This window comes from Erinaceus europaeus, chromosome X (assembly GCF_950295315.1).
Source record: "Erinaceus europaeus chromosome X, mEriEur2.1, whole genome shotgun sequence".
Lineage (NCBI taxonomy): Eukaryota > Metazoa > Chordata > Mammalia > Eulipotyphla > Erinaceidae > Erinaceus > Erinaceus europaeus.
In genome coordinates, this window is record NC_080185.1 from 64,601,918 (window position 1) to 64,628,969 (window position 27,052).

Here is a 27,052-nt window from a genome sequence, read left to right on the forward strand (position 1 = left end):
TTTTAGTGAGTCTAGCCAAGGGTCGATAAATTTTGTTTACTCTTGTGAACAATCAACATTTAGCTTCATTAATCTTTTTTTGTGGTTTTCTTATTATCAATGTTATTTAGTTCTGCTATAATTTTAGTTATTTCAGTTTTTCTTACTGCTTTATTATTCATTTGTTCCCCTTTCTCTAAGTCTTTAAGGTGTGTAGTCAGGTTCTTTATTTGAACTTTTTCTTATTTCCTAATATGTGCTTGTATGTCTATGAAATTTTCTCTCAGTACTGCTTTAGCTGTGTCTCAAATATTTTGATAGCATATGTCTTATTTTCATTGGTTTATCAAAACATTTTAATTTCTTCCTTAATTGACTCTTTGACCCAGTAGTTGCTAAGTAATGTACTACTGAGTTTCCATACTGTGGAAGTTTTACTAATTTTTTGTTTGTTGTTAAATGTTAATTTAATTACACTATGGTCTGACAACATGCTTGGGATGATTTTAATGCTCTTGAATTTGTTTACATTGTCTTTGTGACCTAATATATGGTTTCTCCTTAAAAATGTCCCTTGTAGTCTTGAATAGAATTTTATTCCAGTTTCTTGGAGTGGATGACTCTGAAAATGTCCAGTAGATCTAGTTTATCTATCTCTTCATTAAATTCCCTTATTTTATTATTTTTTTATTAATTCTTTGTGTGGATGATCTGACAAGTTGAGAGAGTGCAGTGTTGAAGCCTTCTACTAATAAGGTGTTGCTGTTAATATATTGCTGTAGCTCTTCCAGTAGATATTTGATGTATTTAGATGGTCCCTCCTTGGTTGAATAGATGTTAATAATTGTTAATTCCTCTTGGTTGATGGATGTTCTGAGCATTAAGTAGTGTTAATGTCTTTTGTTTATTGATTTTATTTTATTAAATAATTTATTCATGAGAATGATATTCATTATTAATTATTTATGAGAATGATAGGAGGAGAGAGAGAAAGAACCAGACATCACTCTGTTGCATATGTTGCCAGGGATTGAACTTGGGACCTCAATGGTTGAGAATCCAGTGCTTTATCCACTACACCACCTCCCAGACCCACTCTTTTACTTCTTTCTTTCTTTCTTTCTTTCTTTCTTTCTTTCTTTCTTTCTTTCTTTCTTTCTTTCTTTCATGTCTATTGTGTCATATATAAGAATAGCTGTTCCTGCCTATTTTTGTGATCCACTAGCTTGTATGAGTATTTTTATCCTTTCACTTTGAGTCTGTGTTTGGTTTGTTGAGCTATGTGGGATTCCTGCAGACAACACATAGTTGTGTTGTGTTATTTATTTTTATTTTTTTATTTATTTTTCCTGCAGGGCTCTCACTGGTACTCAGTGTCTGCATTATGAATCCATTGCTCCTGGAGGGTATTTTTTTCCCTTTTGTTGTCTTTGTTGTTTATCGCTGCTGTTGTTATTATTGTTGTTATTATTGCTGTCATTGTTGGTTAAGAAAGAGAGAAATAGGAGGTGAAGGCAGGAGGAGAGATAGACACCTGCAGATCTGCTTCACCACTTTTGAAGTGACACACCTTCAGGTGGGTATCTAGGGACTCTAACTAGGATCCTTACTCTGGTCCTTGCACTTCCCGCCATGTGCGCTTAACCTGCTATGCCACCGCCCAGCCCCCTGTGTTATGTTTCTATTTATTTATTTATTTAAAAAATGAGACATTAACAAAACCATAGGATAAGAGAGGTACAACTCCACACAATTCCCACCACCAGCTCTCTGTATCCCATCCCCTCCCTTGATATCTTTCTTATTCTTTACCCTCTGGGAGTATGGACCCAAGGTCATTGTAGGATGCAGAAGGTGGAAGGTCTGCGTTCTGTAATTGCTTCCCCACTGAATATGGGTGTTGACAGGTTGATCCATACTCCCAGCCTGTCTCTCTCTTTCCCTAGTGGGGAAGGGCTCTGGGGAAGCGGAGCTCCAAGGCACATTGTTGGGGGTGTTTGTCCAGGGAAGTCTGTTCAGCATCATGCTAGCATCTGGAACCTGGTGGCTGAAAAGAGAGTTAAAATACAAAGCCAAACAAATTGTTGACCAATCATGAACCTAAAGGCTGGAATAGTACAGATGAAGTGTTAAGAGGTCCTCCATTTTGTAGATAGCTAGTAGGCATATTTTAGTTATATTCCAAAGGGAGCTCTTTAGCGTGCTCAGAACCCAGAACTCATTTATTAGCAAGGTGGACATGAGTTAAACAGAAAACCAAACAAAGGGAATTATTATTGAAATATGTCAGAAATTACAGGTTTCTTAAAGGTCAGCTTGCCCCTATGGTAGGGGCTGGTATGACAGGAATTGATGTTATTCTCCATAACGCAAGCAACTTAATTATCCAAAGGTATTTGAGAGAAGCATAGGGGTTAAACCAGAAGGGTTAGACAGAGAGAAGATAGATGTCAAAAGGCCATATAGTTTGGAATTTCTCGTGTCTGGGGTCTCAGGTGTATGATGGAGTGTGTGATAAGGTGTGTTCTTCTGTGATCAGAAGGTGACTTTGAATAAGTGAATCTGCGGCCATGTGGCCTGCAGTTAATGGAGGGAAGTATTGGGGTTTCTGTGGGCCTGAGAGTTGAGAATGAAAGAACTAAGTCTGAGTTCCCCCCCTTTTGCTCACCTCGGTTGAGAGAGACTTACCAAGAGGTTATCTTCTCAGACCTCCATCCAAGGATGGGGGTGGTTTTCCCTAAGCTCTATCAGGCTTACACATAGTCCCAACAATTTTTCTTCTCTCATATTAATTAAATAATGACTTATATGACTACAGGTTAATAGGAGTGTACTTAAACACCATTCCCACCACCAAAAGACTGTGTCCCATTCCCCACCCCCACCCCTACCCCCACAACCCTGAGAAGCCAAATATCCACCCTCACCCTCACCCCAGAGTTTTTACTTTGGTGCCATACTTACAATTTGGTCAGGTCCTGCTTTTAGTTTCCCTTTCAGATCTTCTTATTCCTGTTGATGAGTGGGATCATCCCATACTCATCTTTATCTTTCTGACTTAGCTCACTTAACATAATTCCTTCTAGCTCTGTCCAAGATGGGTCAGAGAAGGTGGGTTCATTGTTCTTGATAGCTGCATAGTATTCCATTGTGTATATATACCACAGCTTTCTCAGCCACTCATCTGTTGTTGGGCACCTGGGTTGCTTCCAGGTTTTAGCTATTATGAATTGTGCTGCTATGAACATAGGAGTACACACCTCTTTTTGGTTGGGTGTTATGGAGTCCTTGGGGTATATCCTCAGTAGAGGAATTACTGAGTCAAATAGCAGGTCAATGGGTAGCCTTTTGAGAGTTTTCCAGACTGCTCTCCACAGAGGCTGAACTAATTTACATTCTGACCAGCAGTGCAGAAGGGATCCTCTGTCCCCATAGCCTTGCCAGCATTTTTTGCTGCTATTCTTCTTTATTATTTATTTAAAAAAGGAGACAATAACAAAATCATAGGATAGGAGGGGTACAACTCCACACAATTCCCACCACCAGATCTCTATATCCCATCCCCTCCCTTGATAGCTTTCCTATTCTTTATCCCTCTGGGTGTATGGACCCAAGGTCAAGGTGGGTTGCAGAAGGTGGAAGTTCTGGCTTCTGTAATTACTTCCCCGCTGAACATGGGCATTAACTGGTCGATCCATACTCTCAGTCTACCTCTCTCCTTCCATAGAAGGGTGAGTCTCTGGGGAAGCGGAGCTCCAGGACACACTGGTGGGGTCCTCTGTCCAGGGAAGTCTGGTCAGCATCCTGCTGGCATCTGGAACTTGGTGGCTGAAAAGAGAGTTAATATACAAAGCCAAACAAATTGTTGAACAATTATATACCTAAAGGCTGGAATAGTGTATATGAAGTATTGGGGGGTACTCACTGCAGACTATTGTGTACTTTTGCTTTCAGGTATAGATTTTGCCCTAGTTTATGGATACGTGTGAACATATGCTACATCTAGGTTTTGGGACTTCCTTAGGAAGTGGACCACCTGGAATGGAATTAGAGAATACTATGAAAGGAAAGTCTCACTGGAGTAATGAAGCTGAAGGTTGTCATTCCACACCTGAAGTCTCTGGACACAGTCTGAAGTGAAGTATGCTGGGGTGGCACTCATTGCGTTGATTAGCTTGCGATCAGCGGATGCAATATTATTGGATATGAACTGGGAGAGGCATGTAGGAAAGTGCACCCCACCCTAAGGTTCCAGGACTGGAGGAAATATAGGCTCTTTAGTGGAAATGTGATGTTCCTGCTGTCTTAGGTTTGAAGGAGACAATGGATAGTTATTGTTAACATCACATTATTTGGTAATTGGGTTAACTTTGAAAGGTCCCTTTCTAGGGTTTGCTGTATAATACCCAGCATCTTGTATATAGCTGTGCCACTGGTTGCTTCAGTTCTACCTGGTCTACACTTTTGAGAGAGTCAACATATCAAAGACTCAGCCTATGTATTAAAAAGACTCCGTCTGTGTTTTAAAAAGTTTGAGATATACAATTTTCCCCTCTCATATTAATTAGTGATTTATATGACTACAATTTAATAGGAGTGTACTTAAACACCATTCCCCCCACCTAAAGACTGTGTCCCATCCCACACACCCACCTCTGCCTCCATGCCACCCCGGGAAGCCAAATGACCACCCTCCCCTCACCACAGGGTTTTTACTTTGGTGCCCTACTCTAGATTTAGTCAAATCCTGTTTTTAGTTCCCCTTTCTGTTCTTCTTTCTCAACTTCTGTTGATGAGTGGGGTCATCCCATACTCATTTATCTTTCTGACTTAGCTCACTTGACATAATTCCTTCTAGCTCCATCCAAGATGGGTCAGAGAAGGTGGGTTCATTGTTCTTGATAGTTGGGTAGTATTACATTGTGTATATATACCAAAGTTTTCTCCGCCACTCATCTGTTGTTGGGCACCTGGGTTGCTTCCAGGTTTTAACTATTATGAATTGTGCTGTTATGAACATAGGCTTACACATATCTTTTTGGTTGGGCTTTATGGAGTCCTTGGTGTATATTCCCAGGAGAGAAATACTGGGTCATATCGCAGGTCTATGTCTAGCCTATTGAGAGTACTCCAGATTGCTCTCCACGGAGACTGGCCCAATCTACATTCTCACCAGCAGTGAAGAATGGTTCCTTAGTCCCCACAGCCTCTACAGCATTTGCTGCTACTGTCCTTTTTGATGTATGAAATTCTCACATCAGTGAGGTGGTATCTCAATGTTGTCTTTATTTGCACTTCTCTTACAATCAGCGACCTGGAGCTGTTTTTCATATGTTTGTTAGCCTTTTGGATCTCCTCTGACATGAATGTTTTGTTCATATCCTCTTTCCATTTTTGAATGGGGCCCTTTGCTTTTTTTGTGCTAAGTTTGCTGAGCTCTTTGTATATTTTGGTGATTAGTCTCTTGTCTGATGTGTGACATGTGAAGATCTTCTCCCAGTCTGTGCAGGGTCTCTTTGTTTAATAGTTTCTTTGGCTGTTCAGAAGCTTTTCAATTCGATGTAGTCTCACTGGTTTGTTTCTGCTTTAGTCTTACTTGCAATTGGGTTTGTTTCATCAAAGACGTCCTTGATATTTAGGTAGGAAAGTGTTCCATTCGTGTTTTTCTCTAAGTATTTTGCTGTTTCTGATCTAACATCCAGGTCCTTGATCCATTTGGAGTTGATTTTTGTTTCTGTTGAGATAAGGTGACTCAATTTCATTCTTCTTCATGTTTGAACCTAGTTTTCCCAACACTATTTATTGAAGAGAGCCTCCTTCCTCCATTTAATACTTTGGACCCCCTTATCAAAGATTAGATGTCCATAGGTGTGGGAGGTTAGTACAGGGTTTCAATTCTGTTCCACTGGTCTGTGTGCCTATTTTTGTTCTAGTACCAGACTGTTTTGATGACAGTGGCCTTATAGTTTGAGATCTGGGAGTGTGATGCCTCCATTTGTATTTCTTTTCCTCAAGATAATTTTGGTGATTCTAGGTGTTTTCTGGTTCCAGATAAATGATTGTAATTTTTGTTTTATTCTCTTAAAGAAGCTTGGTGGAACTTTTATGGGTATCGCATTAAATTTGGCTCTGGGGAGAATATTCATTTTGATGATATTTATTCTTCCAATCCATGAACATGGGATGTCTTTCCATTTCTTGGTATCATTTTCTATTTCCTTGAATTGTGACACATAGTTTTCAGTATACAAGTTTGTCACTTATTTGGTCAGCTTTATTCCTAGGTATTTTGTTGATTTTGCTGCAACAGTGAATGGAAGTGATTTCTGGATGTCTTCTTCTTCAGATTTAATGTTTGCATAGAGAAATGCCACTGATTTTTGTCCACTGATTTTGTAGCCTGACACCTTGCCTAATAACTTCCAATAGTTTTCTGCTGGATTCTTTAGGATTTTCCTATGTATATTATCATATCATCTGAAAATAGTGAGAGCTTGACTTCTTCCCTTCCAATCTGTATTCCTTTGATTTCTTTCTCTTGCCTGATTGCTATAGCAAGAACTTCCAATACTGTGTTGAAGAGTAATGGTGATAGTGATAGCCCTGTGTAGTCCCAGATCTGAGGGGGGATGCTTTCAGTTTCTGTCTGTTGAGTATGATGTTGGCTGTATCTTTGCTCTATATGGATTCCACTATCTTGAGGAATCTCAAATCTATTCCCATTTTTGTAGAGTTTTGAGCATGAATGTGTATTGGATTTTGTCAAAGGCTTTCTCTGCATCTATTGAAATAATCATGTGGGATTTGGCTTTGCTTTTATTGATGTGGTGAATGACATTGATTGTCTTACGTATGTTGAACCAGCCTTGCATTCCTGGGATGAATCCCACTTGGACGTGATGAACAATTTTTTTGATATAATGTTGTATTCAGTTGGCCAAGGTCTTGTTTAATATTTTGGCATCTATCTTCATCAGAGATATTGGTCTGTAGTTTTCCTTTTTTGCTGTTTCCTTATCTTCTTTTGGTATCAGGGTAATGTTGGCTTCATAGAAGGTGGAAGGGAGTGTTCCTGTTTCTTTAATCTTATGGAAAAGCTTTAGAACTATGGGTATTAACTGTTTCCTGAAGGTTTTGTAGAATTTGTTTGTGAAGCCATCTGGTTCAGGACTTTTGTTGTTGGAGATATTATTAATAACTGTTTTGATTTCTTTGTGATTTGTGTATGTAGGTTTTTCAGTTTTCTTGGTTCAGTTTTGGAAGGGCATATTTTTCTAGGAATTCTTCCATATCTTCCTGATTTTCTAGCTTGGTGGCATATAGTTCTTCATAGAATTTTCGCATGATTTTCTGGATTTCTGTGGTGTCAGTTGTGATAGCTTCTCTATTGTTTACAATTCTATTAATTTGAGTCTTCTCCCCCTCTTTTGTTTAGTGAGTCTGGCTAGGGGTTTGTCAATCTTGTCTATTTTTTCAGAGAACCAACATTTGGCTTCATCGATCTTCTGTATGGTTCTCTTATTTTCGATGTTGTTTATTTCTGCTCTAATTTTAGTGATTTCTGTCCTTCTGGATGCTTTAGGGTTCCTTTCTTCCTCTACCTCTAAGTCCTTACGACATGCAGTAAGGTCGCTTATTTGAGCTTTTTCTTTTTCTTTAATATTTGATTGCATGGCTATGAATTTCCCACTCAATACTGCTTTAGCTGTGTCCCAAATATTTTGATAGCTTGTGTCTTCAGTTTAATTTGTTTCCAGGAACATTTGCATTTGTTGCTTGAGTGTCTCTCTGACCAAGTGATTCTTAAGCAGTATATTGTTTAGTTTCCAAATTCTGTGTCTTTTAGTAATTTTTTGTTTGTTGTTAAATGTTAGCTTTACTCCATTGTGGTCTAAGAAGATACGTGGGATGATCTCAATGCTCTTGAATTTGTTGATGCTGTCTTTGTGGCCTAACATGTGGTCTGTCCTTGAGTATATGTCATGTGGATTTGAAAAAAATGTGTATTCCAGTTTTTTTGGGTGAACAACTCTGAAAATGTCCAGGAGGTATAGTCTGTCCATCTCTTCATTTAGTTCTCTTGTTTCTTTATTCATTCTCTGCTTCTTTGATCTAAGTATGAGAGTGGTGTGTTATAGTCTTCCACTATCACTGTATTACTATTAATGTATTTTTGTGGTTTTTTCAGTAGGTGTTTGATGTATTTAGATGGTCCCTCATTGGGTGCATAGATGTTATTTTTGTTAATTTCTGTTCTAACTTTTGTCATTCCATGCTGTCTGATTGCTTTGGGTTTATTCTGTTCTTCTTTTACTAATTCTCTCAGGGGGTAATATTAGGTTGTTTATTTGTGTGTTTTGTTGTTTCTTGACATATGCCTGTATAGCTACAGATTTGACTCTTAGTTCTTCGTTCACTGTGTCCAAAATATGTTGCTAGATTTTATCTTTTTGAAAATCTTTTTTTAAAGATTTTATTCATTTATTAATAAGAAACATAGGAGGAGAGAGAAAAAGCCATATATCACTCTGGTCCATGTGCTGCTTGGGATTGAACTCAGGACCTCATGCTTGATAGTCAGATGCTTTATCTATTGCGCCAGTTCCTGGACCACCTATATTGTATCTTTATTTTTATTAAATTATCTTTATTGTTAGAGATAGCCAGAAATCGATAGGGAAAAGGGTGATAGAGAGGGAGAGACAGAGAGTCACCTGCAACACTGCACTGCTTCACTACTTTTGAAGCTTTCCTCCTGCAGGTGCTGACTGGGAGCTTGACCCTGGTTCTTTCTGCACCGTAACATGTGCACTCAACCAGGTGCGCCACCATCTGGCCCCTATATATCTTTTTTACTTTTTTTCGAGGAACACATTAATTTCCTCTTTCACCCAATAATTATTGACTAGTGTACTGTTGAGTTTCCATATTTTGGCATCTCTCTAATATTCTGTTTGTTTCTGAATGTTAATTCAAGCCCACTGTGGTCTAAGAATATGCTTGAGGTGATTTTGATGGGTTTGAATTTATTGATGTTGTTCTTTTGACCTAGCATATGGTCTATTTGTGACAATGTCCTATGTAGAGTTGAGATGAATGCATATTCCACTCTTTTAGGATGAAAAACTTTGTAGTTGTTTAGTCAGTTTAAACTATCCATCTCATCATTTAACTCTCTTGTTTCAATATTGATTTTCTGCCTGGTTGATCTGTTTGTGAGAGTGGGAAGTTAAAAACCCCTGCTGTTATTGTGTTGCTCTCAGTGTACTTTCTCAGGTATCTCAGTAATTACATTATATATTTTACTGGCCCTTCATTTGGAACATGGATGTTGATTATTGTGAGCTCTTCTTTCTTGACTGATACCCTTAGAATTAAGTAGTGTCAATCCCTGCCTTTTATTGCTTTAATTGCATTGCTTTGAAGTCTGCTGTGTCAGATATGCCTATGGCTATTCCTGTTTTTTTTTTTTTTTTTTTTTTTTTGAGGTCCATTGGCATGTACAGTGGTTTTCTTTTTCTAATTTTTAAAAAAACTTTTTAAAAATTAATTTTGTTTATTGCATAGAGCCAGCCAGAAATTGAGAGGGTAGAGGAAAGAGAGAGGGAGAGAGAAAGACACCTGCAGACCTGCTTCACCTCTTGTGAAGCTTTGCCCCTGCAGGTGGGGATTGGAGGCTCGAACCTGGGTCCTTGAGCACTGTGACATGTATGTTCAACCATGTGTGCCAGCAGCCGGCCCTGTACAATGATTTGTTATTCTTTTACTTTGTGTTATTCTTGTCTGCCTTTTATTGGTGAGTTCACACCTTTAACATTATGAAATTACAGAGTTGAAATGTTTCAATGCCATTACTTTATATGGGTCTTGGGTGCTCTTGTGTCTCTGTGTGTATACTTTTATGAGTCACTTTAGAAGTTTCTGTAAGGCTGTATTGGTTGTAATGGATTGTTTATGCTGTTTTTTTTTTTCTTTTCTTAGAATATCTTTATTTCTTGCTCCAGTTGGAATGAGAGTCTTGTGGGATACAGTATTCTTCATTGGAAGCCTCTCTCATTTAGAACTCTAGACTTCTTGATATTCCCTTCTGGCTTTTAGGGTTTCTATTGAGAAATATGGAGATAACCTTATTGCCTTCCCTCTGTATGTTAGTCTTTTTTTTCTCATGCTACTTTCATTAACTTTTCTTTATCTTTGATCTTTGTCAGTCTGATTATGATGTGTCTTGTTCTCTGCATCTCTGGATCAATTCTATTTTCTATTCTCTGGCTTTCCTGTATGTGTTTCCTATTTTTCATTTTGGGGAAATTATCTGCTATTATTTAATCAAGAATGCATTCTTCCCCTTTTTATTCTTCACTCCCTTCTGGCACACCTATGATTCTAATATTGTTCCTTGGCAGGTTATTACACATACTTCTGCTGGTTTTCTTTTTTAATTGTTTCTTAGTCCCTTCTCTAGTTATTTCACTTTTTTTTTTTTTTTAGATTTTGCAGCACAATCTTCACATTTGCTGATTCTTTCTCCAGTCTTTGTTGTTCTGTTTTCAAGCCCCTCAATTCTATTTGTTAATTCAGCTCTTTTGTTCATCTATTTAACTTTTATTTTGATTGTTGTATATTTTACTTCATTTATTGTGTGGTTTTGATAAATTGTTGTGGCCTTTATTTCTACTATTATGTTATTTTGTTGGGCTATTGTGGCAGTTGCTTTGGCTAGCATTGCTAATGTTTCTTTTTTTCTTTTTCTTTCTTTCTCTCTTTTTTTTTTTTTTTTTTTTTCCTTTTTTGGTATTTGACTTCATACTTTCTTCTTGGATTTGGCTTCTGTCTTCTCCCAGGGTCTCTTATGTTGTTCTACCAGCTCTGCTGTGATTTTTTCCCATGAGTTTTGTCATTTCAATTTTGAACATGAGGACTAGTTTTGGGGGTTCTACCTTAAAAATATGACTTTCTCTGATTTATTATATTTCTTTCTGGGCATTTTCCTTGATTTGCTGAGTTGATGCATTTTTTGAAATTTTGGTTTTCCTGTTCTGTCTATTGCCAAAATTTTTCAGATTGTGCTGAATTTTCAGAGGTAGATAGTGGGTTGGGGATAGCAAGGGTGTCTCACAGAATGGTTTCATCTTGTAACAGTCACAAAGTGGTTCCTAAAATGGATCATATTCTCAATATTATTCAGTAGGATATGTGTTGGGTCACAGGCCCAGAAATGTAGAGGTGTTCCTGAAGTGATCAATGTTATGAGGTACTGTCATTTACATTTGGCCACTTGGCTGACTTTGGGAGGGTTGTGTGTGGCCAGCAGGTACACAGTGGTGTTCAGTAACTAATGGATGTCTCTATGTAGAAATATCACAGCCTAATTATCTCCTGGTGGAGCACATGGGGTCTGGAAGCACATAAAGGTAATCTACCAAACAGGAAAGGGGACACAATTTTGTCTGAAGCAGAACTATTAGTTCCTGGGAAGTGTAGGCAATATCTAGTGGTTACAAGAGGGTGGGAAATGACTCCTGGTATCTTTTCTTTGGTGGGATAGGGGCCTCCTGTTTATAACTATGTAGCTCAAGCAGAAGGTGGAATCCTTCTTCCAGGGGGTGAGTAGCAGTGAGTTCAAGGAATGAGTTTCTATACCCAAGTCATATGTCTTGGGCCTCTAGAAACAAGGCACTCTAGTGACCATCTCCCACCCTCTACCAAAGGAATCACCCTATGATATACAGGCTTCTAGAAACAGTGTGTGCAAGGCTAGTTCCCTCAGTGACCCAAGGAAGCCCTCATAGGAATGTAAGCCTCCAGTGCCATAGCCAGCTCATGGATAGGTTTCCCCTCTACTACCTGTAGAAGCCCCTAGCGATGTGTGAGAAACCATTGCTTAGATATATAGGTCCCTCAGTGAGTCAGAGGAGTACAGACCTTTGGTGTCAGGGTGAGTCGATGGTGAGGTCCCGCGCTCTACCCACAGAAGCCCCCGGCAATGTGCAGGTAACAGGCACTTTGAAGGCTAGGTTCCACAGTGATCCAAGGAATCCCTCAGGGTAGTTTCAATTCCTTTTCTAAGCCACATGTACACCAATTACTACTTCCTGCTGTCCTTAATTTTCCCCTCTTCCTTCTCAGATAAGAGAAACAGCACTTGACTTCTTTTGGTATTTTCCAAGTTCACTTTCCTCTCAGTAATGGTATAAAAACATAGATATCTGGTCACAAATGTTCTATGTCCTGGTGGAATGCAGTTCAGAGCCCTCTGGGGTTCAGAGTCTCTCTATAACATTCCCCTCTCTGCACTCGAGGAAGATGTGTCCTGAAATTAATGCATCCTAGAATGTTCCTAGCCAGGAACCCATAATATGAGCTCATACTAACAGGGATGAAGAGGTTACCCAGGCTCTTGTGATGAATATGGGACCCAGATCAAATCTACGGGGTTTACAGTTAACAATATTTTTATACTTTCCCCATATTTGGGAGCTACTCTCTTCCCGATCCAGCTTTCTAGTCCTTTTTCCAACCATGGCACCATATCCCCAGACAATACCTTTGGACCACCTCCATGTTAGCTGTTGGGTTCAGGCAAAAACTAATAAAGTCATGGGCCCATTGGAATGTACCTAAAATAGATCTAAATAACTTTTTTTTTCCAAATTGAAGACCTCAAATCTCATCTGCAACATTCTAGCCTTTTGGTTCCTGACTATTTAACAGTGTATTCTGCTTTATATCTTAACGCTTTTTCAGCCACCAGGTTCCAAATGCTACCATGACTCCAACCTGAGTGTGGATCGACCTGCCAATGCCGATGTTCAGTGGAGAAGCAATTACAGAAGCCAGACCTTCCACCTCCTGCACCCCATAAGGATCCTGAGTCCATACTTCCAGAGGGATAAAGAATAAGGAAGCAATCAAGGGAAGGGATGGGATACGGAGTTCTAGTGGTGGAAATTTTGTGTAATTGACCCCTCTTATATTATGGTTTTGTCAATATTTCCATTTTAAAAATAAATACATAAATAAATAAATTAAAAAAAAACATTCCCCCTTCTGGGAGTATGTGCCAAGCTATTTTTGAGGGGTACAGAAGAAAGGAGTTCTGTAATCTGTAATTGCTTCTCTGCTGGACACAGGAATTGATCATTCCATACAAACCTCCAGCTTGTCTCTCTATCTTTTTTTTAGTAAGGTATGACTTTGGAGAGGTGAGGCTATAGGACATGTTTGACAAGATCATCTGCCTAGTATGTTCAAGATGGAATTGAAGTGAGCCACCAGGTTCCAGATGCTACTATGATGCCAACCAGACTTCCCTAGACAGACAACCACACCAGTGTGACCTGGAGTTCTGCATCCCTAGAGTCCCACCCCACTAGGGAAAGAGACATGCTGGGAGTATGAATCAACCTGTCAATTTCCATGTTCATCAGGGAAGCCATTACAGAAACCAGACTTTCCACTTTCTGCATCCCATAATGACCCTAGGTCCATATTCCCAGAGGGGTAAAGAATAGGAAAGCTATCAGGGGAGGGGATGGGAAAAAGAGAGCTGGTGGTGGGCATTGTGTGGAGTTGTACCCCTCTTTATCCTATGGTTTTGTCAATTTTTCCTTTTTTATAATAAAAAAGATGGAATTGAAGTAGTATCTGTAACTTGGTGGGTGCAAGGTACTAAAATATGAAGCAGGACAAAATACTTAACAACCAGGAACCAAAAAATAGGAAAAGAGCAAATGAGAATATGAACCGTAGTACAGAAAGAAGATGGATGACTATTTTTTTTTGTTAGTGATTTAATAATGATCAACAAGATTACGGGATAAGCAAGTGGGTAACAATTCCATACAATTACCACCACCCAAGTTCCATATCCCATCCTCTCCATTGGAAGCTTCCCTGCTTTTTAAGACTATGGGAGTGGGAGTATGGATCAAAAATCTTTACGGGGTTCAGAATATAGGAAGACTGGCTTCTATAATTGCTTTTCTGCTGGATATGGGCATTAATAAGTCAATCCATAACTCTAGCCTGGCTCTACCTTTTTCTAGTGGGGTAGGTCTCTGGGGAGGCGGGGTTCCAAGACACATTGATGAGGTTGTCTGCCCAGGGAAGTCAGGTTGGCATCATGGTAGTATCTACAATTTGGCAGCTGGAAATCATCAAGATATAAATTAATGTTCCTTTTTCTCTTTTATTATCTAAATAAGGTCAAATTTCTTTTTTTATTTTTAAATATTTATTTATTAGCTTATTTATTAATTGGATAAAGACAAAGACATTTAGATGGAAAGAGAATGAACAGTTGCACTGCTTTATAGCTGATGAAGCTTCCCTCCTGCAGATGGGGACCAGGGGGCTTGAACCTGGGTACTTGCACATGGTAACAGGTCTGCTTAATTGAGTGTGCCACTGCCTAGGCCCCCATTATTTATTTTGTTATTTTTAAAAATAATTTTTATTTATAAAAAGCAAACACTGACAAAAACCATAGGTTAAGAGGGGTACAACTGCACACAATTCCCACCACCAGAACTCTGTATCTCATGCCCTCCCTTGATAGCTTTCCTATTATTTATAGCTCTGAAAGCATGGACCAAGGGACATTATGGGATGCAGAAGGTGGAAGGTCTGGCTTCTGTAATTGCTTCCCCGCTGAACGTGGGCATTGTCAGGTCAATCCATACTCCCAACCAGTCTCTCTTTCCCGGGTGGGGCGGAGCTCTGGGGAAGAGGGGCTCCAGGACATATTGGTGGGGTCATCTGCACAGGGAAGTCTGGTTGGCATTACATTAGCATCTGGAACCTGGTGGCTGAAAGAAGATTAAACATAGAAAGCCAAACAAATTGTTGACTAATCATGAACCTAAAGGCTGGACACAACATCACCGTAATTTACATCCTTTGACATTATTTGTATATAGCTGTGTCTTATAGAGTAATGTCACCAGTTGCTTCTGCTATCCCTGGTCTAAGCTTTTAAGAGCTTCAACATTTCAAAGACTCGGCCTATAGTCTGTGCATTAAAAAATTTGAGGTCAAATTTCTAAGCCTACACAGCATTTCTATAGACAGTAGAGGAATATGACCAACACCATTTCCACTATGACACATGATAGATGGATGGAGTTGAATTTCTCTTTGGTTATGTTTCATTGTCTCTATTTTAAAGGTGAAGAATTTGAGATAATCAAGAATTACATGATTTGGCCCACGAGATACCATAATGTTTATACAAGAGATTTTCACATTTGAAGCACTCCTGAGTTCCCAGAACCACTATAAAACAAAGCTAAAAAGTGCTCTGGTTAAAAGAAAAAGATAATTATATAATTTGCATAAATAGACACAATGACCAGTGGAATAGAATTGAGACCCCAGAAATAAACCCCCACACCTATGGACATCTAATCTTTGACAAAATTAAATAGGGAAAGGAGAGTCTTTTCAACAAATGATGTTGGAAATATTGGCTCTGGGTCAGTTGGTGGCACACCTGGTTGAATGCACATATTACAGTGTTCAAGGACCCGGTTTGAGCCCCTGGTCCCCACCTGTAGAAGGAATGCTTTGCAAGTGGTGAGGCAGTGTTGCAGTTCTCTTTCTCTCTCTCTCTCTCCATATATATATATATCCCTCTCTCTATATCTGTCTCTCTACCATTCCCTTCCCTCTAGTTTTCTGGCTGTCTCTATCCAATAAATAAACTAAGGATAATAACAAAATGAATAAATAAGAGAAAAAATTGGATTGAAAAATTGAGAATAATGAAACTACTGTATTTCACCAAGAAGTTAATACCAAATGTATAAAGTACAAGGATATTAGATCAGAAACTATCAAATACTTAGAGGAAAATATTGGCAGAACTATTTTCTGTATAAATTTGAAAGGCATCTTCATTGATACAAATCTAATTACAAAGAAGACTAAAACAAAATAAACCAATGGATACAGCAAATTAAAATATTTCTGCACAGAAAAATAAACTACCATTCAAACAAAGAAACCCCTTACAAAATGGGCAATCTTTATATATAACATACATCAGACAAGAGGTTTATAATCAAAATATATGAATAGCTCACCAAACTGAGCAATAAGAAAACTCCATCCAAAAATGGGGAAAGGATATGAACACAATATTCACTAAAGAAGAGATCCAAAAGGCTAACAAACATATGAAAATGCCCCAAGCAATTGATTGTCAGAGAAATGTAAATAAAGACAATTAGATTCTACGTCACTCCTGTGAGAATGTCATAAATCAGAAAATGTAGCATCAAAAAATACTGGGGCAGTTATGGGGACAAAGGAACCCTCCTGCACTGTTGGTGAGAGTAGAAATTAGTCTAATCCCAATGGAAAACAGTCTAGAGAATTCTCAAAAGGCTAGAAGTGGACCTTCCCTATGACCTAGAAATTCCTCTCCAAGGGATATATCCTAAGGAACCATACACAACCATCCAGAAAGATTTGTGCATACCTATATTCATAGCAGCACAATTTTTAATTGCCAAAACCTGGAAGCAACCCAGGTGTCCAACAACAGATGAGTGGCTGAGCAAGTTGTGGTATCCATACACAATGGAATACTACTCAGCTATTAAAAATCGTGACCTGACCATTTTCAGCCGATCTTGGATGGGACCTTCAAATATTCATGTTAAGTGAAGTAAGTCAGAAACAGAAGGATGTTATTAAAAATAGTGATTTAACTTTTTTCACCTCATCTTGGATGGAGCTTGAAGGAATCATGTTAAGTGAGATAAGTCATAAAGAGAAGGATGAATATGGGGTGATTCCACTCAGACAGAAGTTGAAAAATAAGAACAGAAGGGAAACACGAAGCAGAACGTGGACTAGGTTTGGTGTATTGCACTAAAATAAAAGACTCTGGAGTTGTGGTGGGGGTATTCAGGTCCTAGAACATGTTGGCAGAGGAGGAGCTAGAGGGGGTTGAATTGTTATGTGGAAAACTGAGAAATGTTATACATGTACAGACTATTGTATTTTACTGTTAACTATAAACCATTTAACCCCAATAAAGAAAAAATATCTTAAAAAGAAGAGAATTAAGTAATTTGCATACAGTTTTGCTGTGAAACTATTAAGTGAATATCTGTGTGCTTAATTCCCCATTATAATAGGATAGTACACTTTCTTGGGGATGGGTGAAACTTCCACTTGTTAAATTAGATATTATACTGAGTGTTATAAATGAGAGCATATTCACAACAGCACATTTGTCTGTTGTGTAGGTGTATTAAATCATTTAAATAATTACTTGTTGTTTTACTGGATAATGTTATAGCAGTACTTTCAGTACCATGTCCCCAAGCCAAATTGAAGTTTATAATTATGTTTGCAAAACATAATTCTCCTCCTTTTGTAATTATGTTTGCAAAATCTTGAGCACCCATTTTCTTTTGAACATATTAGAGATGAAATTATCCTTTGATACTTATTTCCTCAATCCATGTATTCTAAGAATACCAGAAGTAAAATGGTTTATGTTATCTTATAGATAAAGATATTTTGAGTGGATATTATACTGCCTAACTTCTAGATGAAGGATGCTTGGGGTATGGACACATCTAAGTGCCCAAGTACAGGATAACAGTATATGTGGGGTGGTAGAATTTAGTTTTTTCCTCAAGATTCCCCCTTCTCCCCTCCTTCCCACCACCACTATCATTTTTTTTTTTTCTAGATGCTTAGGGTATCTACCCTGACTGTGGGCTTTTTTGTGCTGATGTGGTAGTTGCATCTGCTATTACTCACTTTCTTCTCTATTAAGCGTTGTACGCCTGTAGTTACATATAAAAGCCTAGCACTAGAGAACTACCTATCAGATATAATTGTGCTAGGCTTTTAATTAATTAATTAACTAATTTTTTATTTAAGAAAGTAGTAATTAACAAAACCATAGGGTAGGAGGGGTACAAGGAAAGCTATCAGGAGAGGGGGTGGGATATGGAGATTAGGTGGTGGGAATTGTGTGGAATTATACCCCTCCTACCCTATGGTTTTGTTAATTAACACTTTCTTAAATAAAAAAAGCCTAGCACAATTATATCTGATAGGTAGTTCTCTAAAAGGAACCTGCTGTTTTGTTAGCTAGATAGTTAAGATAATTCCTTCTCTAGGCACCCTCAATTGAAGTGATTTCATGAGGTCCTAAGGAATAGTAATGCTTTCTGGTAGGAGAGTGGGGAATATGTGTTTGGACATATTTCAGTTTATTAATGATTAAAGTGTGGTGCTTAAGTGTTGCGAGTATTATAGGATTTTGCTATATTTACTTCAGTGTCATCTTTTTCTTGTGTTCTTGCCTTTTTATGCTGCATCCCTTTACCATTGGGTGTTCATGAGTTATCTTTCCATCTCTTTCATCTGGCAGATATTCTGCATTTTCTTTTGTAAAGCCTTTACTCAGGCAGTCTAGTATAACCAGATTAGGCACTGGTGTTTTAACAATAGAAGCAGAGACAAAGATTTGCTGGAAAATTTCATGTTTTACATGAAAGACTTTGGCACCTCATGTGGATTGCCTTTCACCCTCTTTTAGGTATAACACTCGCTCATTTACCTTTTTATCTGTGATGAAGCTCTTCCTGTATAAGAGGATTATGCAACATTTAAATCCTCAGTGGGAGATTACTTTGCCTGTATTTCCATATTTATGGAATAAAATTTTAACATGTTAATTCTCTACTAATAAAATTATCTTTGAATTTTCTTTCTATTTGATTAATCCAGGATTGTATCTGCTGAGGAACAGGAAGCAATTAGTTGCCACAAAGATTGTGGACCAGTCTGCGTCTTCCCTAAGTTGTAGATGGTCAGCAGTCAGCCATATTCTAAGGGATGTTTATTTCAAATTCGTCTTAGTCTGTAAGTGAGAGCTCACAAAAAGCATCAGGCTATCTTTAAGCTATTGTCTTACTCTGGCCTTGGTTTTCAGTTTATTCATTGCTTCTTGCCTAACAAATAAGCAAACAAACAAAAAACTCTTTAGGAAGGTAAGTTTGGCTTTTAATAGATTGTCTATATAATCATTTTACTCTTTTTTTTTTCTACCGCAGACTGAAAATTATTCTTTTGACTCCAACTATGTTAACAGCCGAGCCCATTTGATCAAAAGGTATGTTGGTTTACTTGCTTGCTTGTTTTTAAAACTAACCTTGATTTAATATTAAATAAACAACAGACTTTTTTTTTTCTATGTATGTTGCCAGTGCCTGGCACAGATGTATTTCCATCACTTCTAGATTAATACTTTTATTCTTTTTCTTTAGAGAGAGAGATAGAGAGAGATATTAAGAGATAAAGAGATGAGAGAGAGGGAAAAAAACAGTATGCCATTCCCCCATTTCTGAAGCTCCCCTGTTGTTGTGGTGCTCCCATCTGGTTTTGGGGTTTGAACCTGTGACCTAAGGCATTGCTCTACTGACTGAGCTGTCTTCTGGCCTCAGGATATATTTTTATATGATGCCTTTTCAAGTTTAAAGTGAATACTTCTGTTTTACTGTAGAATATTTGTAAAATCCAGAAAAGCAAAATAATAATAATAATAATGGTAGTACCACTCTCTTAAAATCAACATTGGAATTTTATCATATTTTTCATATAAATGTATGTATATCCATATATTAAAAATAGAATTAGATCATATTAAAACAGATTTTGTATGATGATTTAGAAATCTAATATAAGAACATAATAAAACATTCTTGCAATGTAATACCAAATTTATGTTGCATCTATTTGTTTATTTATTTATTTACATGCTAGGGTCTCATGCATGTTCAGTCTTATTGTTCCACACTGTCTTTTTTCAGATAGAGAGTAGAGAAAAAAACAAGCATACAAAGAGAGGAAGAGGCACCATAACCACAAAGCTTCTCCCAGTGCCATAGTTTCCCCAAGTATTAGGCTGGTGGTTTTGAACTTGGCAAGTCAGGGATGCTACCAGGTGAACTGTCTCAGCTGCCCTTAAGCTAACAACTTAGTATTCCTTCCTTGTTTTCCCTCCCTCCACTTTCTTTCCTAATAAGGTATTGTTATTGTTTTGTTGTGGCTTCATACCTGCAAGATTCTACTACTCCTATTCTCTCTCTCCTTCTCTCTCTCTCTCTCTATCTATCTATCTATCTATCTATCTATCTATCTATCTATCTATATCTATATATAGTTTTCTAAGTAGGGGGTGAGAGATAGGGAGGAAGAGAGAAGGAAAGACACCATAACATTATTCATGAAGTTTCCATTTTACATGGTACTCCCATGTGGTGGCTAGAAGCTTGAACCAAGGTCTTTGCACGAATGTACTACAATAAAGGAATCATCTCCTGATCAGTCACTTAATTTGTAAAATATAGTGATTAACAAATTAATTTTATTTACTTATGAGAAACAAAAGAGATATCAGAGCACTATTACACACCATGTGCTGCTGATGGTGGAGTTGAACTTAGAAGCTATCATCTGTAAATTCTGTGTTCTGAACACTGAAGCACATCCATGGCCCCATTGCTTTTCACTTTAAATATTGATTTCAATTTTTTGTGTTAACCTTGTAGTAATATATATGTTGGTTATTGGTGATATATACCTGAAACTCACATAATGTTACAATGCACATTTACTTCAATAAAAATAAACAAATCAATGAAGTCCTTAGTTTATTTTGTTGAGCTTCTGCTGAATTTCAAAATTTTATTTTCATGATATTGAGTTGTCATGAAAATCATGATGCGGAAGTCGGGCGGTAACGCAGTGGGTTAAGAGCACATGGCGCAAAGCTCAAGGACCGGCTTAAGGATCCCAGTTCGAGCCCCCAGCTCCCCTCCTTTCACAGGCGGTGAAACAGGTCTGTGGGTGTCTATCCTTCTCTCCCCCCTCTGCATTCCCCTCCTCTCTCCATTTCTCTCTGTCCTATCCAACAACAACGACATCAAGTACAACAATAATAACTACAACAATAAAACAATAATGGCAACAAAAGGGAATAAATATTTTTTAAAATCACGATGCATTTTTGCATAGAAAACAGAAAATGCACTATGAGTTTTCTGACAATATGTTTAAATGACAAATTAGTTATTTATTTAAAAACTTTATAGACAAGAAAACAAGATTTATGCTTGATTTAATATTTCTTAAAATATGTGGAAGTGTTTCAAATGAAGCATTCAAAGTTAAGATTATGATTGGCGGATCAACCTCAGTTATTCATAGAGCTATAATACTTGTGAATACAGGACTGGATACTGCCAAGGAAGACTCCATTGGATACAGTGGACACCAAGTTGATCATTGAAGGCAGGTCTGCGGTGCTCAAGGAGCCTTCTAGAGAGGGAGAGTGAGGCAAATGTGAGAACTTTTTATGGAGTAGAACCATTTAGATAATAACTTTATTACTGCTTCATGGAAACATCACCATGCACATTCCAGTGATCATTCTTAAATTAATACTGAACTTTCTGTATGCTTGCTAAATCAATAGAAATGATATAGAGAGGTAAACAGAGTATATTAGAGCCATAGTAGAGAAGACTCGAAATTTGAATTTTTCTGGCTCTAGTCCTAAAAATTTACATTACCAGAAGAGTAGGAATCAAAGACTATGATAGTCTTGTCTTCAAACAACTTTAATTAACATCTAATATAATTCATAGTGCTGCAGTAACCTCTGGAAACATGCTACATATGTTTGTACTGCTTTGGAACTGTTTGTGTTCTTAAGTGAAATTACTAATTACCTGGAATTGGATAACATAGTATTGCCAATCACAACATGGTTTGGAATACTTTTGAGGGGTTGGGTGACATCAATTTTAAATATTTTCTTTGTCAACAGAAAAAAAGGTAAATAATTAAATGTATCTGACAGCTGGAACTGTCTTTTCTGTTTGAGACTGTTAAAAGAACATTTTTTTTTTCATTGAACTGTTTGTAAAAGTAGTGATATATGATATACTCATAGGTTTCTTGGGATAGCTCTTGGTAGCTTGGAATTCTATGACCATGCATGACAGAATGTTGATTCTTTTGGGCAACCTCACTTCTTAAATAGACTAGGAATAGTCAATGCATATGTCACATTGATGAGATGAAAACTTACAATTAAACACCTAGATTTTGAGTTACGTCTATATCCATAGCATCTTTTGGCTTTATTAGAAACCTCTAATTTTTTAATTCATTACACTATAAATTTCAATTTACACTGTCAGTGACTTGAGGTTTCTTGAGATAAAAAAAGTTTTTGTTTTGCAAATGAAGGATTACTCTGATTAAGAGGAGATAACTGCATAATCAGGGACACATACATTTTTGTCAAGTACTACTTTTAGAAACCTGCAGTTTTGGAAAACTATGAATACCTTGGAATTCATGAAATCAAATGAGTTTTTAAATAGCACAATACCTGGAAAGATACAGAAAACCTTGCGTGCTATGTTTTCTAGTTACTAACAATTTTGAATACAGTATTTATGAAAAATGTTTAAAGAGCGTGGTAACCTACACTAGTTGATAAAACCATGTGTATTTTGTACAAATTGCTCACCATAATGTTGGACATTGTGTGGTTTCTTAGAGATTCATTCACAGGCTTCTAAAAATATTATGACAATATGCAGGTGTACACAATTCTTACGCCAGAGTCCTAAATTAATAAAACAAGACAGTTTGGATATTTTTTCTGAATGGATCTTCCCTGCTAGATTTTATCCTTGTTAGTTACCAGAGAAGGCAAAGCCAGCAGTGGTGCTTTGTCTATGCTATCTATAACACTCTCTTTCCTCATGCGAATCTTCTCTGCTGCTATCTGATACTTAATATGAGCAACATAAACCAGAGTATGAGACTCAGACAGAAGAAAACAGAAATAAGTTAGGCACAGAAACATTGTAGAGAGGAAAGTGAACACTGGCTACTAATCACACTTAATGCTTCCATCCCCAAAGCCCAAAATTGTCCTGTGATTTTTCAGGACCTTGTATTGCATCTTGTATATATTTGTTATATACATATTTGCTATTGAATGATGGAGTGAACAAAGCTGAAGAAAATTTTATTATCTTCCAACTTGACAAACTAGCACTAAATTTCCTTTAAGCCATCAATTAATGACCTCTAATTCTCATTAGAATTTCCCCTTGGAGACATAATCAATGCTTAATCTGTGGTTTCATCCTTAGAGAATTTATAGCTATTGTAGTCTCCTAAAGTGATTGGGATATAGGTGACCCAAGAACCATTCTAAAATCTCTCATTGTTTCTTATATATACTTTAACTGTTATTTGATTATCTCTCCCTTCTCATTCTTACTCTCATATGGCATTTTGTGCTTATGTGGTGTTAATTACTGGGAAGATTCTCCTGTTTCCTAGAAGACCATTCTTCTGGAAGACTGCTAATATTTTAAAGTGTAATATATGTTAGTTTGAGTAGTGTCTATTTCAAGCATTTATTAGGCACTATCATGTGTACCATCCTGTTTATGGTGCTTCCCGAAAAGATCTGGCCTACTCTGTTGGTCAAAATAGCAATACTAGACACATTTGTACTTACAATTTCATTGTAAACAGCACTCCTAATTTATTGTTTTACAAAAGTTGGTTTATAAGGCTTTTGTCTCCCAAGGGATACACAGGCAGTGAAATAAGTGAAATCAATTTTTTATGCTTGCATAAATTGCTATTTGTTCTAGGTGAGTACCATTTTGCCAGAATGTTTTACAATTTAAAACATTTAGATCACTGGTTTTTAAACAGCTTTATGATAGATGTATGAATAATTTAGTATAGAAGTGAAGGGAGGCCTTAAAAGTGTATATAAAAATGGGCATCAGCTTCCATGTGGGATCTACCTTCTTTGTCCAAATAACCCATGTTTCTCTGACATGTGACTTTTCATTTTCCTGGTTAAAAGTTAAAAATATCTGATAATTGAGGAATATTTTGATAGAGTAAGGAGAAAAAAGCCTTTGGCAATGGAATAAAAGTCATTCATTTGAGTTTTATAAATACAGTGACAGCATCATAAGACATATACTCAGTGGAGTACTACTCAGCAAATAAAAAAAATACTATATGTGTCCTTTGGGATAAAATGTATGGGACTACAGGTGATTATGTTGAGTGAAGTAGAGAATGAAGTGAAGGACAGCTATCATATGATTTCATGTATATGTGGAATATAGAAAATTAGAAGTCAGGCAGTAGTGCAGAGGGTTAAATGCACGTGGTGCAAAGCACAAGGACCTATGTAAGGATCCTGGTTCCAGCCCCCAAGCCCCACCTGCAAGGGAGTCGCTTCACAGGCAGTGAAGCAGGTCTTTAGGTGTCTATCTTTCTCTCCCCTCTCTGTCTTCCCCTCCTCTCTCCATTTCTCTCTGTTCTATCCAACAATGATGACATCAATAACAACAAAAATAATAACTACAACAATAAAACAACAAGGGCAACAAAAGGGAATAAATAAATATTTAAAAAATAAAATAATAAAGTTTATTTTAAAAAGGAATATAGAAAATTGAAGCATACGAACGTGAAAAAATATATTTAGTCAACCCATATATAAGACTTTGGGAGAACTACAGTGGCTATCATTGGGAGGATGTGGGCACAGACCTTACATAGTTTGGGTGGTTTAGAACTATAGCCCTGTTATTTTGCAATCTTGTAAATCACTAGAAAAATCCTTTCAAAAATAAAGTGCCTTAGAGAAATCTATTTGTTAAGCCTCTGAATTTTCTCACAGTATTAAAGTATGGGACACTTAGTTTATCAGGTGCTCAAACTGATTTTTTAAACAAGTTAACTATTGTGTGTGTGTATGTGTGTGTGTGCGTGTGCGCGTGCGCGTGTGTGTGTATGTCAGGGTGTTATACCACTTAATTTTTCTTCAGAGTATATGACTTCTCAAGTTGACTCAGTCCCCTAGACTGTGGCAGTCATGATTTTTATTCTCCCAGTTTTTGAAAAACAAAAAATTTGAGGTGGTTTATGTTATTCAGATATATATGATAATCAAATTTTTAAAAGGTAGATCTAAAACCAATTTGTTTAGTGTGCCATGGCCTGTACTTATCATTTCAATAAAGAAAGAAGTTGAATTTTTTCCATATTTGTGAATTTTAGGAGAATTTAACATTTCTCCCAGAAAAACTTTAAAATATAGTTGTAGCAACTAAAGAAGTTTCAAATTAATGATAAATAAATAGCAACTATATTTGTATAATCTGTGTTTACCTTGTAATTCATGTATGATATCTCATGAAATTCTCAAGATGGTCTTGTGAGAGATTCTAGCAACTTAAATATCAGGTATAAGAGCCCACAACTAAAGTGGTAGATTGTAGAACATTATCTGCTCTACTGACTCTAAATTCTGTTGTTAAAATTCGGCGGCTCTAGCCAGGCTAGCTTCACGGGCGGGTAACAGAGACGACCAGAGACATACGGCTGGGCAGGGAAGCTGTATTTCTTTATTTAAGAACAACGATTCATAAACTAAGACAAACTAATCACCAAACAGAACTCTGCTGTCTCTTTGCAGCGGCACAAGCACTCTCTCTTACTCTAGAAGTCAGGAACTCAGGAACTCTCTCCCTCTTAATCTGCAACTCTCGCAGGGTTCTTTGGGGCGGGGCCAAGCGGGCCCACGAAATCTAACTGGACTGATCCAATTCTCTTGGCGGGGGAGAACTAGAACCCAATGTAAAGCATACAACAAAATTCAGTGCTCCTTCCACTACATTTTGGAAGTACTAGGTAACAGAAACAGAGTTTAAACAACTAAATATAGTGGCTCTTTCAAACTTTGGGTGCTGGTGTGGAGTACTGAACTTGGGTCATTTGAGCATCAGGCATAAAATGTTTTTGTATAATCATTATGCTATCTCCCAACCAAAATTCTGGATTATTTTAAATATTTTATTTATTTACTTATTTTTTTATTTCATAGAACAGAGAGAAATTGAGAGAGTGGGAGATATATAGAGTACAAGAGAAAGAGAGACAAATGCAGCACTGCCTCATCACTTGTGAAGCTTCTCCTTTGTAGGTGGGGACTAGGGGGTTAGACCAGGGTCATTGCATGTGGTGGTTTACACACTCAACTGGATGTGTCCTGGAATTTTTAAAATTGTTAAAAAAAATTATGGAGGTGGGGTTAATGGTTTATGGTATAGTTTTTAACACATAGGCACAACCTCATCTCCCCTTGATTGGTGTCTAGGAAACACACCCATCTCAATGCCTCTTCATCCTTGTCCCTTCCCCTCCTTTTCCACAGTCCACTGGGTAAATCCTTAGAGGGATTGCTGGGGCATAAGGTAGGTCTATTTCTAGAGTTTAGTGAATCCATGTAGTCTTTGCTATTGTAACTTATGGGAGGAACGTTGAAGGCATTTAAGTGGGTAGAGGTCAGGGATACTGATACATCTTATCACGTACAGAACAGATCCCAATGTTATAAAATTATGCAATTCAAAATATCAGTAGAGCCAAAGTTGAGGAATATTTCTCTAAGGAAAATTCATTGCATTGTTATTTAACTATATCTTTCACCATTCTAAATCTCAAGCAGTTTTGCTAATTGCAAAATGATATTAATTCAGTATCAAAATTTCTGTGATTCTGGCAATTTCTTTTGTTATGGATTAAATAAGTAATTATACATTTCAAATACTAATGATTCAAGTTGAAATTTTAATATTTGTTATAAAAATAGAGAAGCCAGTAATATTTATTTTCTCCTAAGAGATTGCTTGTAGCCACAATAATTAATTTTTATAAAATGAAAACTTTGGGGCTGGGTGATGGCACTTCTGGTTGATCACACACATTATAGTGCATAAGCACCCCAGTTCAAGCCCCCAATCTCCACCTGTAGAGGGCAAGCTTCAAGAGCAATGAAGCAGTGGATGTATCTCTGTTTCTCCCTCTCTATCTTCTCCTTCCCTATCAATTTATATGCCTACTAAAAATAAATTAATAAATAAAACAAATTTTGGAGTTGTTCAAGTTGTGGGATTAGTATTTATAGGAAATCCCAAAATGT

General features: G+C 37.3%; 1 protein-coding gene across 1 annotated transcript in view; it reads left to right on the forward strand.

Annotated features, from left to right (window-relative positions):
- PCDH19 (protocadherin 19) overlaps nt 1-27,052 on the forward strand; it is a 262,828-nt gene that overhangs the window by 116,325 nt on the left and 119,451 nt on the right. Inside the window, exon 4 of the mRNA XM_007535259.2 lies at nt 19,062-19,120. Within this exon, the coding sequence (XP_007535321.1) occupies nt 19,062-19,120 (59 nt within the window). The remainder of the gene's footprint in view (nt 1-19,061; nt 19,121-27,052) is intronic.